The following is a 14,186-nucleotide window of genomic DNA, read 5'->3' as shown; positions in this document are numbered from 1 at the left end:
CATAGATAAGTGTGATGTAGATATGCATAGACTAGAACGTGCGTGCTACGGTAGGTCAGTGTAGGGTAGCGTAGGTGGTGTAGACTGGACGGTCACCTTCTTGGCAGCGTCGATGCAGCGCATGTACTGCTTGGCCAGGTCAGAACAGTGGAGCGTCTGGTCTCTGTTGTCCCTGTAGCACGTGAGGATCTGGGCCTGGAGACTGGTGCATACTGGGTCTGTACTACGAGACCTGGGGGGGGAGAGAGGGGAGGGGAGAGAGGGGAGGGGGGAGGAGGAGGGGAGAGAGGGGAGGGGGGAGAGAGGAGGAGGAGGGAGGGGAGGGGGGAGAGAGGAGGAGGGAGAGAGGAGGAGGGAGAGAGGGAGAGAGGGGAGAGAGGAGGAGGGAGAGAGGGAGGAGGGAGAGAGGAGAGAGGAGGAGGAGGAGGGAGAGAGGAGGAGGAGGGAGAGAGGGAGGAGGGAGAGAGGGGAGGGGGAGAGAGGGGAAGAGGGAGAGAGGGGAGGAGGGAGAAGGTGATAAAGAGAGAGGTTTGTATTCAGTATAAGAAAACAAACCCCTGCACAAGCAGGGTCTTCCAGCTCGGTGCGTTCAGGAGGAACAGTTCTGATTCAGATGGTTTAACCTCCAACACATCCCATCTCACAAACACTTTCCAGTTGTTCTGAGAGCTCGAACTGTGAAAGACTGTATGTTCAGACTCCACCATGTATACACTACAGTCCATACTGTCTACTAGAGTAGGAGTTGGACTGGAAACAGCAGCACGTATTGATCACAGCAGACCTGTATGTAAACACAATATATACATTTATATAGAGGCTTTTTAGGTTGGTTTAGGTACATATCTAAAGGAAGCCCTCTGTAGAAAGTACAGATATTTGTGTAAAGAAGTTAAGGAGTGAAAGTAAAAAGTTGTCAGAAAAATTTAAAAAGTTCTGATACCAGAAAAATCTACTTAACTACAGTAACAAAGTATTTCTACTTAATTACTTCCCATCTCTGGTGTTTGGTCTTCTAGTATTTAACAATCTTTGTGCTATATGTGTTGCTGGAAGCATTTTACATATGTGGATGTGAGTTTTCAGTGGAAGGAATGCGTGTGAACATTCCACATGTGAATGTGTGTTCCTGTTGGTGTGTGATGGATGTGACACATCAATCTCCCTGAAGCCTGATTGATTAAGGGAAGTTATGCAGGTTCAGCCGCTCGCCCCTACAAGACACACACACACACACACACATCACTCTACTACACACACACATATCACTCTACTACACACACACATAAGATATACTGTATACAGTAAAACTCATACCATACCAAACACACACCACATATTACACACACCACACACATCACTCATCCTACACACACGCACACACACACAGCTTCCCTGCTCTCTCTCTGAGGACACTTTGACGCTGGGCTTAATTGAAACCTGGAATAAAAGCTTCGCCTCTGCTTTGACTCCGACGTGAGAGTCACTTTCACCCATAAATGAAAACACATCAATTAACACCTACTCATCTTATCTACTGATGGAGGGGGAGGCTGAGGGAAGAGAGGAAGAGAAAGATGGAGAAGGGAGAAAAAAAGGGAGAACGTGTGAGAGAGGGAGAGATGGACAGAGACAGAAAAAGAGTGGGGAGGATGGAAGGCAGAGAGACAGATGAGAACTGAATAATATCTACTGTACGTAGCTGTGTCATCTTCTTCTCTCTCCTCTCCCTCAGTCTCACTCCTCTCCCTCAGTCTCACTCCTCTGTCCCCACCTTAGTTCTCCTTTCCTTCTCCACCTCCCATTTCTCATCTCTTCTTTCGCTCCCCCCCTGCCCTCTGATCCCCCCCCCCCCCCCCCCCGATAAGAGAAGACCAAAGACTAAAGAGGACAGCAGAGCGGGCTGCAGTGTGTCACTTCCTGTCTTTCAGATAAGGACCTCTCCTTTAATTGAGAGCAAGTGCTGTGTTTCCACCAGGGGGGTTATTAAAGGGATGCCGGGCAGAAAATTGGTTTGCCGTAGTAACAGGAGTCCAGACCCCCTCCACCGAATTAAAGGTGAGGGAGTAAATAAAGTGATATTAACTCAGATCGACTGAGGAGAGAAACACAGGGTTAGAGGAGAAGGAGGAGAAGGGAAGAGAGAGAAGAAGGAGAGGGGGAGAGAGAGAAGGAGGAGAGGGGGAGAGATGCAATGAGGGAGAGAGAAGTCAAACAGAAAGAGTAAGAGAGAAAAATAAAAGGGAGCGAAAGAGAAGAAAAGATAGGGAGAGAGAAGAAGAGAAAATCTGTCAGTCTGTGAGTGAGTGAGCGAGGGGTAATTTGTGCATTCTACATCTACAGTTTATTCAATATAAGGCAGTGAGATTAAGGCCTTAATTACGGAACATTGGGATATTTCTTAATCTCCTCAAACAACCGTCGGGCTGTAGAACAAAAGCCTACTTCTTGGCATTAGCACCAGGCAGCACAGCTTAAAGAAACAGAGCACAAACAACATATAAACAACAAACAAACAGACCTATTTATCAGTACTGAAATGGAAATTCAAGATGGAGTCGTGTACAGTACACACTTAATTGTTTTGCCTTTTATGTTTATTTGGCAGACGCTTTTAGCGACGTAGAAATAACGTATATAGGAAAGTTGGCCCTGCCGAGTGCGTATTTGGTAAAGTTCGGTGTAGTTATAAGGACGTGTCTCTAACTGGACTAATGTAGGAACTGGTCACTCATAACATATTTAGCTAACTAGTCACTTAAAACTTTTCATACAAAGTTCATAAACAATGACACTAGCTAGCCTAGCTTAGTATTAGCCTAGCTTAGTGTTAGCATAGCGATCTGTAAACAGACTTTAAAAGGGGGGGAAAGAGGTGCTTTCCGCTAGCTATCCTAGCTTTCTAGTCTGAAGCTTTAACGATCTGTTATAAGACTTAACAAATAAAAGGTAGCTAGTCTAGCCTACTGCCTTAGTCATCTTTAGACTGTAAAGTAGTGATGTTACGCTGCAAATGAGCAGATATCACGCGATCACCTGACGAAGTGTCGAAGTGACGTCCGAAGCTTCAGACGTCACACGAGCAGCTGAGACAAACGCTTAAAAAGACATCACGGCTGCTCTGAATGCTGTAGAATGCCCCATTCACTTGAATGGGGCTTCCCAACGTTCTGCGGTCAATTATTTTTTGACAACTTATCGCTGTCAAGGGAAGTGGCCTTTTTGCCTCGGATTCACGTTAATTGACAGAGCCAGAGATACAGATACATTGCCAGAGCTTGATAGACTGAGATAGATACAGATTTGAGATAGTAGGTGTACACAAGCACACATCCTTCTCTAGTTTTACCAGACTTCAAATGTGGCCATCCCTTTCCCGGTTGCAAAAGCATGTCCCTAAATCTTTTCCGCTAGACATGATCATATAATTATGTATTCATTTAGCATATACTTCCACTAAAACGCATTTGTCTCATAACCCTTTATTTATCATGTTGTCAATGACGATTGTGAGACTGACGTCTCGAGGACTTGACGTCACTTGATTCCTTCCATCGCTCGATACAGTCGCCATACCATGAACTGACCAGCAGATGTCCCTATGGAGAAGATGTATCGAACGCTTCGAACAAACAACACTTTTTCGACACAATTGTGTCAAATAGCTCATTGCTTCGGAAAGCTTCGTTTCCCCCATCACTACTGTAAAAGAGAAAATAAGCAGCTTTTTAATCCCCTGACATCAACCAGCACCCATTAGTCCTGAGGCTAACTTAACTAGCCTAGCGTTAGCCCGGAGTTGTTCAATTAGACTATAACAGAGAGGAGACAACTTTGTCGCCAGCTGCACTAATCCCCTGAAGTCAACCAGTACCGATGAAAAGCGCTGATGCTAACTAGCCTGGCCTCGCGTTAGCTCAGCCTTGGGTCCTAACTGATAACTTCCTCCTCAGCCCAGCTTTCCCCAACCAAGGCCTGACGAGGGCTGTGGGAGAGAGATAAATACATTAATCTCACTAGCGAATGAACATGGTAAACCAGCAAGCCACCACAACACACACACAACACACTCATCTTATCTGATATATTTTGGAGGAGAAAGGTGTGACAGGAACTAGATTACAGTAGTGTTATCCAAACCTAGATGGTGGAGGGAGGGAGGGGGGAGGAGAAGAAGCGAAGCAGAGATGGAGGGAGGGAGAGAGCGATGGAGAGCTAGAGAAAGAGAAGGGATGAGAGGGAGAGGGGAAGACAGAGTTCTGTCTTATCTACGGGTGTTGCTTCAAGGGCCATGCACTCTTGACAGCTTTTCAATTGACTGAGCAGGCCTCCCTCTCCTTCCTTCTCCTCCCCCTCTCTCCCTCCTCCCCCTCTCTCCCTCCTCCCCCCTCTCTCCCTCCTCCCCCTCTCTCCCCTCCTCCCCCCTCTCTCCCTCCTTCCCTCCTCTCTCCCTCCTTCCCTCCTCTCTCCCTCCTCTCTACCTCCTCCCCCCTCTCCCCTCCTCCTTCCAATCTTTCCTGCAGCACTGGGGATTCTTGTGCACTCTGGAACTCACTTAAATCTGTCAGTCCACCTCTCTCCACCTCTCTCTCTCTCTCTCTCTCTCTCTCTCTCTCTGTCTCTCTCTCTCTCTCTCTCTCTCTCTCTCTCTCTCTCTTAACCCTGTCCTCTTCTCCTCCCTCCCTTTCCCCACCTCTCTTCTCCCTCTCTCCTACCACTACTCCTCTTCCTACACCTCCCTTCTCCTCCCTCCCTCTCTCCCTCCACCCCTCTTTGCAGCCCAGTAGGAGAGGTCTGCAGTAGGAGAGGTCTGCAGTGGCCTGGCCAGGTGCCAGACACACCACCTGCAGTCAGCAAGCCACACAGCTAGTCAGACAGACAGACAGACATAGACAGCTAGTCAGACAGACAGACAGACAGACACAGACAGCTAGTCAGACAGACAGACACAGACAGCTTAGTCAGACAGACAGACACAGACAGCTAGTCAGTCAGACAGACAGACAGACAGACACAGACAGCTAGTCAGACAGACAGACACAGACAGCTAGTCAGACAGACAGACAGATAGACACAGACAGCTAGTCAGACAGACACAGACAGCTAGTCAGACAGACAGACAGGCATACAGACAGACAGAGACAGGCATACAGACAGACAGACAGACAGACAGACACAGACAGCTAGTCAGACAGACACAGACAGCTAGTCAGACAGACAGACAGACAGACAGGCAGACAGAGACAGGCATACAGACGTAGACAAACACAGCCACAGGCGAGGAGGAGGAGGAGGGGGGAAGGAGATGAGTAAGGAGGAGGAGAAGAGGGTGGGAGGAGGAAGGAGGGGGGAGGAGAGGAAAGGGGGGGAGGCAGTGACAGCAATGACAGTCTGACATGGTACTCCCTGCCTCCCTGTAGCAGCCAAACCCCTCAGAGCACATCAGGGATTAATGTCCGGATTAGATCTTTCTCACACACACACTTTCACAGTCTCTGTCTCTCTCTCTCACACACACACACTCCCTCACACATTCACACGTTCACGCTCACACTTTCACACTTCCTCTCTCTCTCACACACACACACACACACACACACACACACATTTCCTCGGTCTTTCTCACACACACACACATTTCCTCCCTCTCTCTCACACACACACACACACATTTCCTCCCTCCCTCTCACACACACACACACACACACTCCCTCCCTCCCTCTCACACACACTCCCTCCCTCCCTCCCTCTCTCTCACACACTCAGGCGTGTACTGTACTGTACTGTCTCCGTCCTGTCCCTGTGTGCCTAAGCTCCGTGACAGCGCCGGAATGGCACTGCTAATACAAACACACTCAGCATCCCAAAGCCCCAGCCTTACACAGCCTCCACCCACAGAGACCATTCATAATCCCACAGCCTCATAATCCCACAGCCTCATAATCCCACAGTGCTTCAGGCCCAATCAAATAGTCCTATAGTTATTCTACTTCATTTATTTTGACCACAATGCCATATTGTATATGTGTCTGTATACGTGTGAGCTATATGTGTGTGTGCATAAGATTGTATGTGTGTGAGTGTATGTGTGTATGTGAATGTGTTTCGTTGAATTATATGGACTAGTTACCTAGGGCAACACAGACAAGACAAGACTCACACACACACTCACACACACATTGACACACACACTTACGGCAGCACGACATTTATATCTGTCCATATGATGGAAGGGCGAGTCTCCATGTCTCTTGACCACTTACTTCCTGTCAGACGTCAGACGCTGATACGTCAACACACACACACACACACACAAACACACACACACACACACACACAAACTGTCAGTTCTGCATATCAAATCCCTAATCAGGCCCTCGGTCCTCCTCCTGGGATTACTAGTCCTCTAACCCCAGGTGACTGGTCTCACTGTGTCACACACATACCTCAGTCCATCTCTGGTTGTATCTGGAGATTACGTTTTAGATTTCCTGTCTGAGACCTAGGATGCACTTGGTTCTGTGTGTGTGTGTTTCCTCTGTTGTCACACTGGCATCATGCTGAAATTCACCAGCTAGAACGGCCTAAACCTCCATCTCAAAATAGTGAGGGATTATCTGTGATATGATCCTGTAATCTACCATAATCTAGAGAGCGTCCCTGCTAAAATACTGCTGGATTAAAGTATTACTGCTGCCCATGGAGTTCCCTTGAGGAATCCTGTATCCCAGGGCAACATCTGGAGAGACTAAACACAAGAAGTCTGTACAACAGAAGAAGTTTAATCCCATTAGAACGACCCACAGACCCATTGACCACCCTTTACAATACATTACCCATAGACTACCATGTAAACTATATTCACATACATGTCTTAAACGCATTAATTTATATTCATACTAAATCAGAACTTACTTGATCTGAGCTTCTGACTTTGTGGCACCTTCATGGAACTGCTCGCAGGCTTGGCTGTAGCGCTCCAGGTTCTGAAAGACACACACACACACACACACAGTTACTCATCAGGCCCTACGTGAGCTAAAATGCGGTGGACCTTGAGGCCCTGCGGTGAAGTGGTTGAGGTAGAGAGAGACAGGTTCACTGCCATACCTCCACCTTGCTGGACCGGTGTCTCCAAAGTACAGGGAAGGATTTGAACCTTCAACCTCTCTATCAACAGTCAAACGCACACACACCGAGGTAACCTACACAAATTTCCTGTACTGGTTGGCAACATCTGTTACTGCTAGGGATGGGCGTGGTTAATCGAATATCCGGATATCCTAAAGTAAGTTAGTATTCGAATACTTTTTTCGAATACTTATGAGCATAGTTTGATTTAAAAAAAAAGGTTTTATTGAAAAACCGTCGGGTCATGTTGTGAATTCTAATAGTTGTGACGTTAGAAAATGATGAAAACCATCAAAAAAGGTAGGCTACGCCTGCGTTCTGCTGCGAGTCTCCTTTCATTTCATTTGGCGCTACAAGAAGCTTAGTGTCCTGGCTAAGCAGTACCACGCAACAACCTCAGTTCCTGCAGTCTTTTCTACGCCGGCCTGCTCGTAAATCGACTCCGTACTATAGCCTCTCCCCTGAGCATGTTTACATGCTAATGCTCCTGAATAAAAATGCGCATGGCTAATGCAGTTGTGGCTTATTTATTTTCTTACCAGTAGCCATGTAGAGCTAGCGTAATCGGCTGTTTATGTTCGCAATGTGTGGTGGCGCACCGTATCCTATAGGATTCCGGTTCCAAGTTAATATCCAAGTTAATATGCAATATTTCTCCGTGTGTCTTTCGTTTTTATGGAAGATAGCCTACCCAATTTGTTTAATTTAGTCCAATGTAGCCTACTTTTTATTTCACATAATGATAGGCTAATCGCTTTTCCGCCAAATTAAGAGCCTATGTCTGAAGACGCAGCGTTTTTTCAAGTTCATTGTCTTTTCGTCATGTTAATAAATTTATCTTTCATTTGTTTTCTTTATTCAACCCTTATTTAATCTAATAGTTTAACAGTCCCAATTATTGCCAGAATGTGTGGTGGTTCATGTGTTTACTGTATGCTTTGCGTCACGTCAGGCTAATTACATAACGGAACCACATTAATAAAATAGATTATCCGGATATTCGAAAATAATTTCGGATACTATTCGAATAGTGAAATCAGTTCAAATCTCCATCCCTAGTTACTGCTGTAGCCTGTCTCACATCAGTACCGGGCTAGGAGCCTGTCTCACATCAGTACCGGACTAGAGAACCTGTCTCACATCAGTACTGGGCTAGAAAACCTGTCTCACATCAGTACTGGATTAGAGAACTTGTCTCACATCAGTACTGGGCTACAGAACCTGTCTCACATCAGTATTGGGCTAGAGAACCTGTCTCACATCAGTACTGGGCTAGATAACCTGTCTCACATCTGTACTGGACTAGAGAACCTGTCTCACATCAGTATTGGGCTAGAGAACCTGTCTCACATCAGTACTGGGCTAGAGAACCTGTCTCACATCTGTACTGGACTAGAGAACCTGTCTCACATCAGTACTGGGCTACAGAACCTGTCTCACGTCAGTACTGGGCTACAGAACCTGTCTCACATCCGTACTGGGCTAGAGAACCTGTCTCACATCAGTACTGGGCAACAGAACCTGTCTTACATCAGTACTGGGCTAGAGAACCTGTCTCACATCAGTACTGGGCTAGAGAACCTGTCTCACATCAGTACTGGGCTAGATAACCTGTCTCACATCTGTACTGGACTAGAGAACCTGTCTCACATCAGTACTGGGCTACAGAACCTGTCTCACGTCAGTACTGGGCTACAGAACCTGTCTCACATCAGTACTGGGCTAGATAACCTGTCTCACATCCGTACTGGGCTAGAGAACCTGTCTCACATCAGTACTGGGCAACAGAACCTGTCTTACATCAGTACTGGGCTAGAGAACCTGTCTCACATCAGTACTGGGCTACAGAACCTGTCTCACATCAGTACTGGGCTAGAGAACCTGTCTCACATCAGTACTGGGCTACAGAACCTGTCTCACATCAGTACTGGGCTACAGAACCTGTCTCACATCAGTACTGGACTACAGAACCTGTCTCACATCAGTACTGGGCTAGAGAACCTGTCTCACATCAGTATTGGGCTACAGAACCTGTCTCACATCAGTACTGGGCTAGAGAACCCGTCTCACATCAGTACTGGGCTACAGAACCTGTCTCACATCAGTACTGGGCTAGAGAACCTGTCTCACATCCTTACTGGACTTGAGAGATGTCGGCTCATGGCCTGGTGGAGAGTTGCAGGGTAACTGTGGAGCTCTAGGGCCCACTGAGACCTTTACAGGAGGTGTGTGTTTAGTGTAGCTATAATGGTGTTCAAGGGGAAGGTAAGTGGTTGTTATCGCAGGGGGAGAGATGAACAGCAGCAGTTAGGACTGCAGACAGATTGGAGGGAATAGCCATGGTGGGCACATAACATAAACAAAAACGCACACATACTGTACACACACAAACACATACTGAACACACACACACACATATCTGAAGACACACACACACAGGCACATACACACTCACGACACAGGCAAGGACATATACAAAAGCACCGGCACACATATGCCAGTCCAGACAAACTCACACACACACAGACTGGCAGCAGGTAGCCAGAGCGAGGCAGCAGCAGGTGAGTGATGGATGACAACACCAGTGAACCTCATCCTTGCATGAACATCAATTCCCAGCATGCCTTGCTGGGGGTCAGTCCCTGTCATCGCTCTGCCCGTCTCACCTCGCTCCAGCAACCCTTCCATCACAGGGCCGAGGGAGGGGGAGGGGCAGGGGGGAGAGAGGGTGAGAGACAGGGGCAAGGGGGAGAGACAGGGGCAGGGGGGAGGGAGACAGGAGGGAGAGACAGGGGAGAGAGACAGGGGGGAGAAACAGGGGGGAGAGACAGGGGGGAGAGACAGGGGGAGAGACATGGTGGAGAGACAGGGGCAGGGGGGAGGGAGACAGGGGAGAGAGACATGGGGAGAGACAGGGGGAAAGACGGGGGAGAGACAGGGGAGAGAGACGGGGGAGAGACAGGGGGAGAGACAGGGGAAGAGACAGGGGAACAGGGGGGAGAGACAGGGGAGAGAGACAGGGGGGAGAGACAGGGGAGAGAGCAGGGGGGGGGGGGACAGAGGGGAGAGAGACAGGGGGAGAGACAGGGGGAGAGACAGGGGAAGAGACAGGGGAACAGGGGGGAGAGACAGGGGAGAGAGAGGGGGGAGAGGCAGGGGAGAGAGACAGGGGAACAGGGGGGAGAGACAGGGGAGAGAGAGAGGGGGGAGAGACAGGGGAGAGAGACATGGGGGAGAAACAGGGGAGAGACAGAGGAAAGACACAGGGGCAGGGGGGAGAGACAGGGGCAGGTGGGAGGCAGCTAGAGAGATGGGGGAGAGACAAGGAGAGGGAACTAGATGTCACATAACATGATGATGATGATGTTGTACTGTATGCAAGTATGGGCAGTGGTGTTGCTGTGTTTCCAGACTGTGTTGTGAGTGTGAGGGAGTGTGTGTGTGTGTGTGTGTGTGTGTGTGAGAGTGAGGGAGTCTCTGTAGAGGGTGACTCCAGACAGACTCTGACCCAGATCCTTGTAACAGGAAGATCTCTTCATCCAGCAGAGGCTGCAGAGCCTAGCTTAGCTGTACCACCTGGGAGAACACACACACACGCACACTCATATGCACACACTTACACTTACACACACAATCATACAGAGAATCAGTACTGATTCCCTAAAACAATGGTAATCCCAAACACAGCTCCTGCTGAAAGCATAAACTCCTCTACACTCTCTCACACACACACACACACACACACACACACACACACACACACACACACACACACACACACACACACTCTCTCAGCCTCCAGGCTCAGACTCCAGAGATTCCTCAATATTTAACCAACATAAACGGCCATCTGGGGCCGGGGAGAGAGGCTGGGGCTGGAGGGGAGAGGCTGGAGCTGGAGAAGAGAGGGTGGGTAGAGAGGCTGGAGCTGGAGGAAAGAGAGGGTGGGGAGAGAGGCTGGAGCTGGAGGAAAGAGGCTGGGGAGAAAGGCTGGGCTGGAGGAGAGAGGCTGGGGCTGGGGTTAGTGGCTAGCGAGGCTGGGGCTGGGGTTAGTGGCTAGCGAGGCTGGGGCCGGGGTTAAGAGGTTAGTGAGGCCGGAGCTAGGGGGAGGCTAGCGAGGCCAGGGCCAGGTCTAGGCTAGGGGAGCAGGAGGTTCCTCCATCTAATCCCCCATTCTGAGGAGCCCCCCGTTGCCGTGGCAATGACACCGTCTTAACCGGATTTGCCGGTGCTAATCTGGCAGCTGTCACCTGGCACGCGTCTCCTTGGCAACCGCACACTCATCTGCCATCCATCCTTCCTTCCCTCTCTCCTTCCTTCCTTCCCTCTCACTCTCTCCTCACCTTCCTTCCCTCTCCCTCCTTCCCTCACCCTCTCTCCTCACCCTCTCTCATCCCCCTCTCTCCTTACCCTCTCTCCTCTCCTTCCTTCCCTCACCCTCTCTCCTCACCCTCTCTCCTCACCCTCTCTCCTCACCCTCTCTCATCCCCCTCTCTCCTTACCCTCTCTCCTCTCCTTCCTTCCCTCACCCTCTCTCCTCACCCTCTCTCATCCCCCTCTCTCCTTACCCTCTCTCCTCTCCTTCCTTCCCTCACCCTCTCTCCTCACCCTCTCTCCTCACCCTCCTTCCCTCACCCCCTCTCCTCACCCTCACTCCTCTCCCTCCCTCCTCTCCCTCCCTCCCTCCTCTCCCTCTCTCCTCTCCATCCCTCCTCTCCCTCTCTCCTCTCCCTCGCTCCTCTCCCTCTCTCCTCACCCTCACCCCATTAGCCAGCCAGCCATTCAGACTCTAAAGACACACCTTTGTGCTCTTCTAATAATCTGGCATAAAGAATTTGGAATCCACAATTCACGACAGATTGCTAAACTACCCTTAAGTATTGATGCAGCAAACACACACATGTGTGCCTACACAGCAAAGTGTGGAGTGATGAAAGCGTTCAAGTTTACTTTCTTTAGAAGTCTAAACACACACACACGCTATTTCCATACGGAACTGATACGCAGCAGAAATCTAGTTTTTAATGCAGAAAAAAGCATGTCCAGCATTCTGCTGTGAAGACTCCCCCCCGTGAACTGCTGGCTGGCGCTAATGATAATGCTAACACAACCCCTGCAGTATGTCAGTCACACACACACACATGTACACACACACACACCTTATAGTCAATGACATGTGCACACGTTCATCTAGCATGCTGGGAAATTAATAATCCCGCTTTGCAGAAATAAATAAAAAATATAAAAAACACAATTAAAATGCATTCATTTCCCCCCCCTAAGCTTTGAAGTAAATGAATTTGTGATTGGCTGGCCGATGTGGACCCTAAGGGTCTGTGTGTGTGTGTGTGCTTGCGTGTATTATGTATGTGTATATGTGTGTGTTGTGTGTGTGTGTGTGTGTGTTTGACCACTAGTCCTGTCCTCTGTTCTGCTCTGGTGTTCTGGTGGAGAGAGAGGGGGGAGGGAGAATGGGGAGAGGGAGGGAGAGAGAGACACTGAGCGAGAGACAGACACTGGGGGAGAGAGAGACACTGAGCGAGAGAGAGACACTGGGGGAGAGAGAGACACTGAGGGAGAGAGACCATGTCAAGGGGCCTGAGAGTGAAGCCCTGTCAACAGCTCAACAACCAGACCAGGCTATCAGGATCTGAGCAGGATTATCATCTCTTACACACACACACACACACACACACACACACACACACACACACACACACACACACACACACACTCAATGCTGCAGTTTGCACAGACAAGCTACCCAGCCTGATCCTCAGGCTGGTTAAGATCCTCCAAACACCCTGAGCCCAAACACACACTGAGACTGCCAGCCTGCATCACCCTGCATCACCCTGCATCACCCTGCATCACCCTGCATCACCCTGCATCACCCTGCACCACCCTGCACCACCCTGCACCACCCTGCATCACCCTGCATCACCCTGCATCACCCTGCACCACCCTGCACCACCCTGCATCACCCTGCATCACCCTGCACCACCCTGCATCACCCTGCATCACCCTGCATCACCCTGCACCACCCTGCATCACCCTGCATCATCCTGCATCACCCTGCATCACCCTGCATCATCCTGCATCACCCTGCATCACCCTGCATCACCCTGCACCACCCTGCATCACCCTGCATCACCCTGCATCACCCTGCACCACCCTGCACCACCCTGCATCACCCTGCATCACCCTGCATCACCCTGCATCACCCTGCATCACCCTGCATCATCCTCATCACCCTGCATCATCCTCATCACCCTGCACCATCCTCATCACCCTGCACCATCCTCATCACCCTGCACCATCCTCATCACCCTGCATCACCCTGCACCATCCTCATCACCCTGCACCATCCTCATCACCCTGCATCATCCTCATCACCCTGCATCATCCTCATCACCCTGCACCATCCTCATCACCCTGCACCATCCTCATCACCCTGCATCACCCTGCACCATCCTCATCACCCTGCATCACCCTGCACCATCCTCATCACCCTGCATCATCCTCACTACCCTTCATCATCCTCACTACGCTTCATCCTCCTCACTACCCTTCATCATCCTCACTACCCTTCATCCTCCTCATCATCCTCATTACCCTTCATCATCCTCACTACCCTTCATCATGCTCACTACCCTTCATCATCCTCACTACCCTTCATCCTCCTCATCATCCTCACTACCCTTCATCCTCCTCATCATCCTCACTACCCTTCATCATCCTCACTACCCTTCATCCTTCTCATCATCCTCACTACCCTTCATCCTCCTCATCATCCTCACTACCCTTCATCATCCTCACTACCCTTCATCCTCCTCATCATCCTCACTACCCTTCATCCTCCTCATCATCCTCACTACCCTTCATCATCCTCACTACCCTTCATCCTCCTCATCATCCTCACTACCCTTCATCCTCCTCATCATCCTCACTACCCTTCATCATCCTCACTACCCTTCATCCTCCTCATCATCCTCACTACCCTTCATCCTCCTCATCATCCTCACTACCCTTCATCATCCTCACTACCCTTCATC

General features: G+C 49.7%; 1 protein-coding gene across 3 annotated transcripts in view; it reads right to left on the bottom strand.

The window, feature by feature from the left end:
* Window positions 1-14,186, bottom strand: part of chchd6a (coiled-coil-helix-coiled-coil-helix domain containing 6a) — a 31,506-nt gene that overhangs the window by 6,880 nt on the left and 10,440 nt on the right. For 2 of the 3 annotated variants that reach the window (XM_084681212.1, XM_084681215.1), the window contains exons 6-7: window positions 6,916-6,986; window positions 97-232 (exon numbers count right to left, since the gene is read on the bottom strand). In XM_084681212.1, coding sequence (XP_084537338.1) covers window positions 97-232; window positions 6,916-6,986 — 207 coding nt within the window. Of the gene's footprint in view, window positions 1-30; window positions 233-6,915; window positions 6,987-14,186 lie in introns of those variants that run through there. The other variant, XM_084681214.1, reaches the window with a different exon arrangement.

Source organism: Hypomesus nipponensis, chromosome 18 (genome assembly GCF_054491055.1).
Source record: "Hypomesus nipponensis isolate SF chromosome 18, ASM5449105v1, whole genome shotgun sequence".
In the NCBI taxonomy this organism is placed as follows: domain Eukaryota; kingdom Metazoa; phylum Chordata; class Actinopteri; order Osmeriformes; family Osmeridae; genus Hypomesus; species Hypomesus nipponensis.
This window is presented reverse-complemented; position numbering and strand designations above follow the sequence as displayed.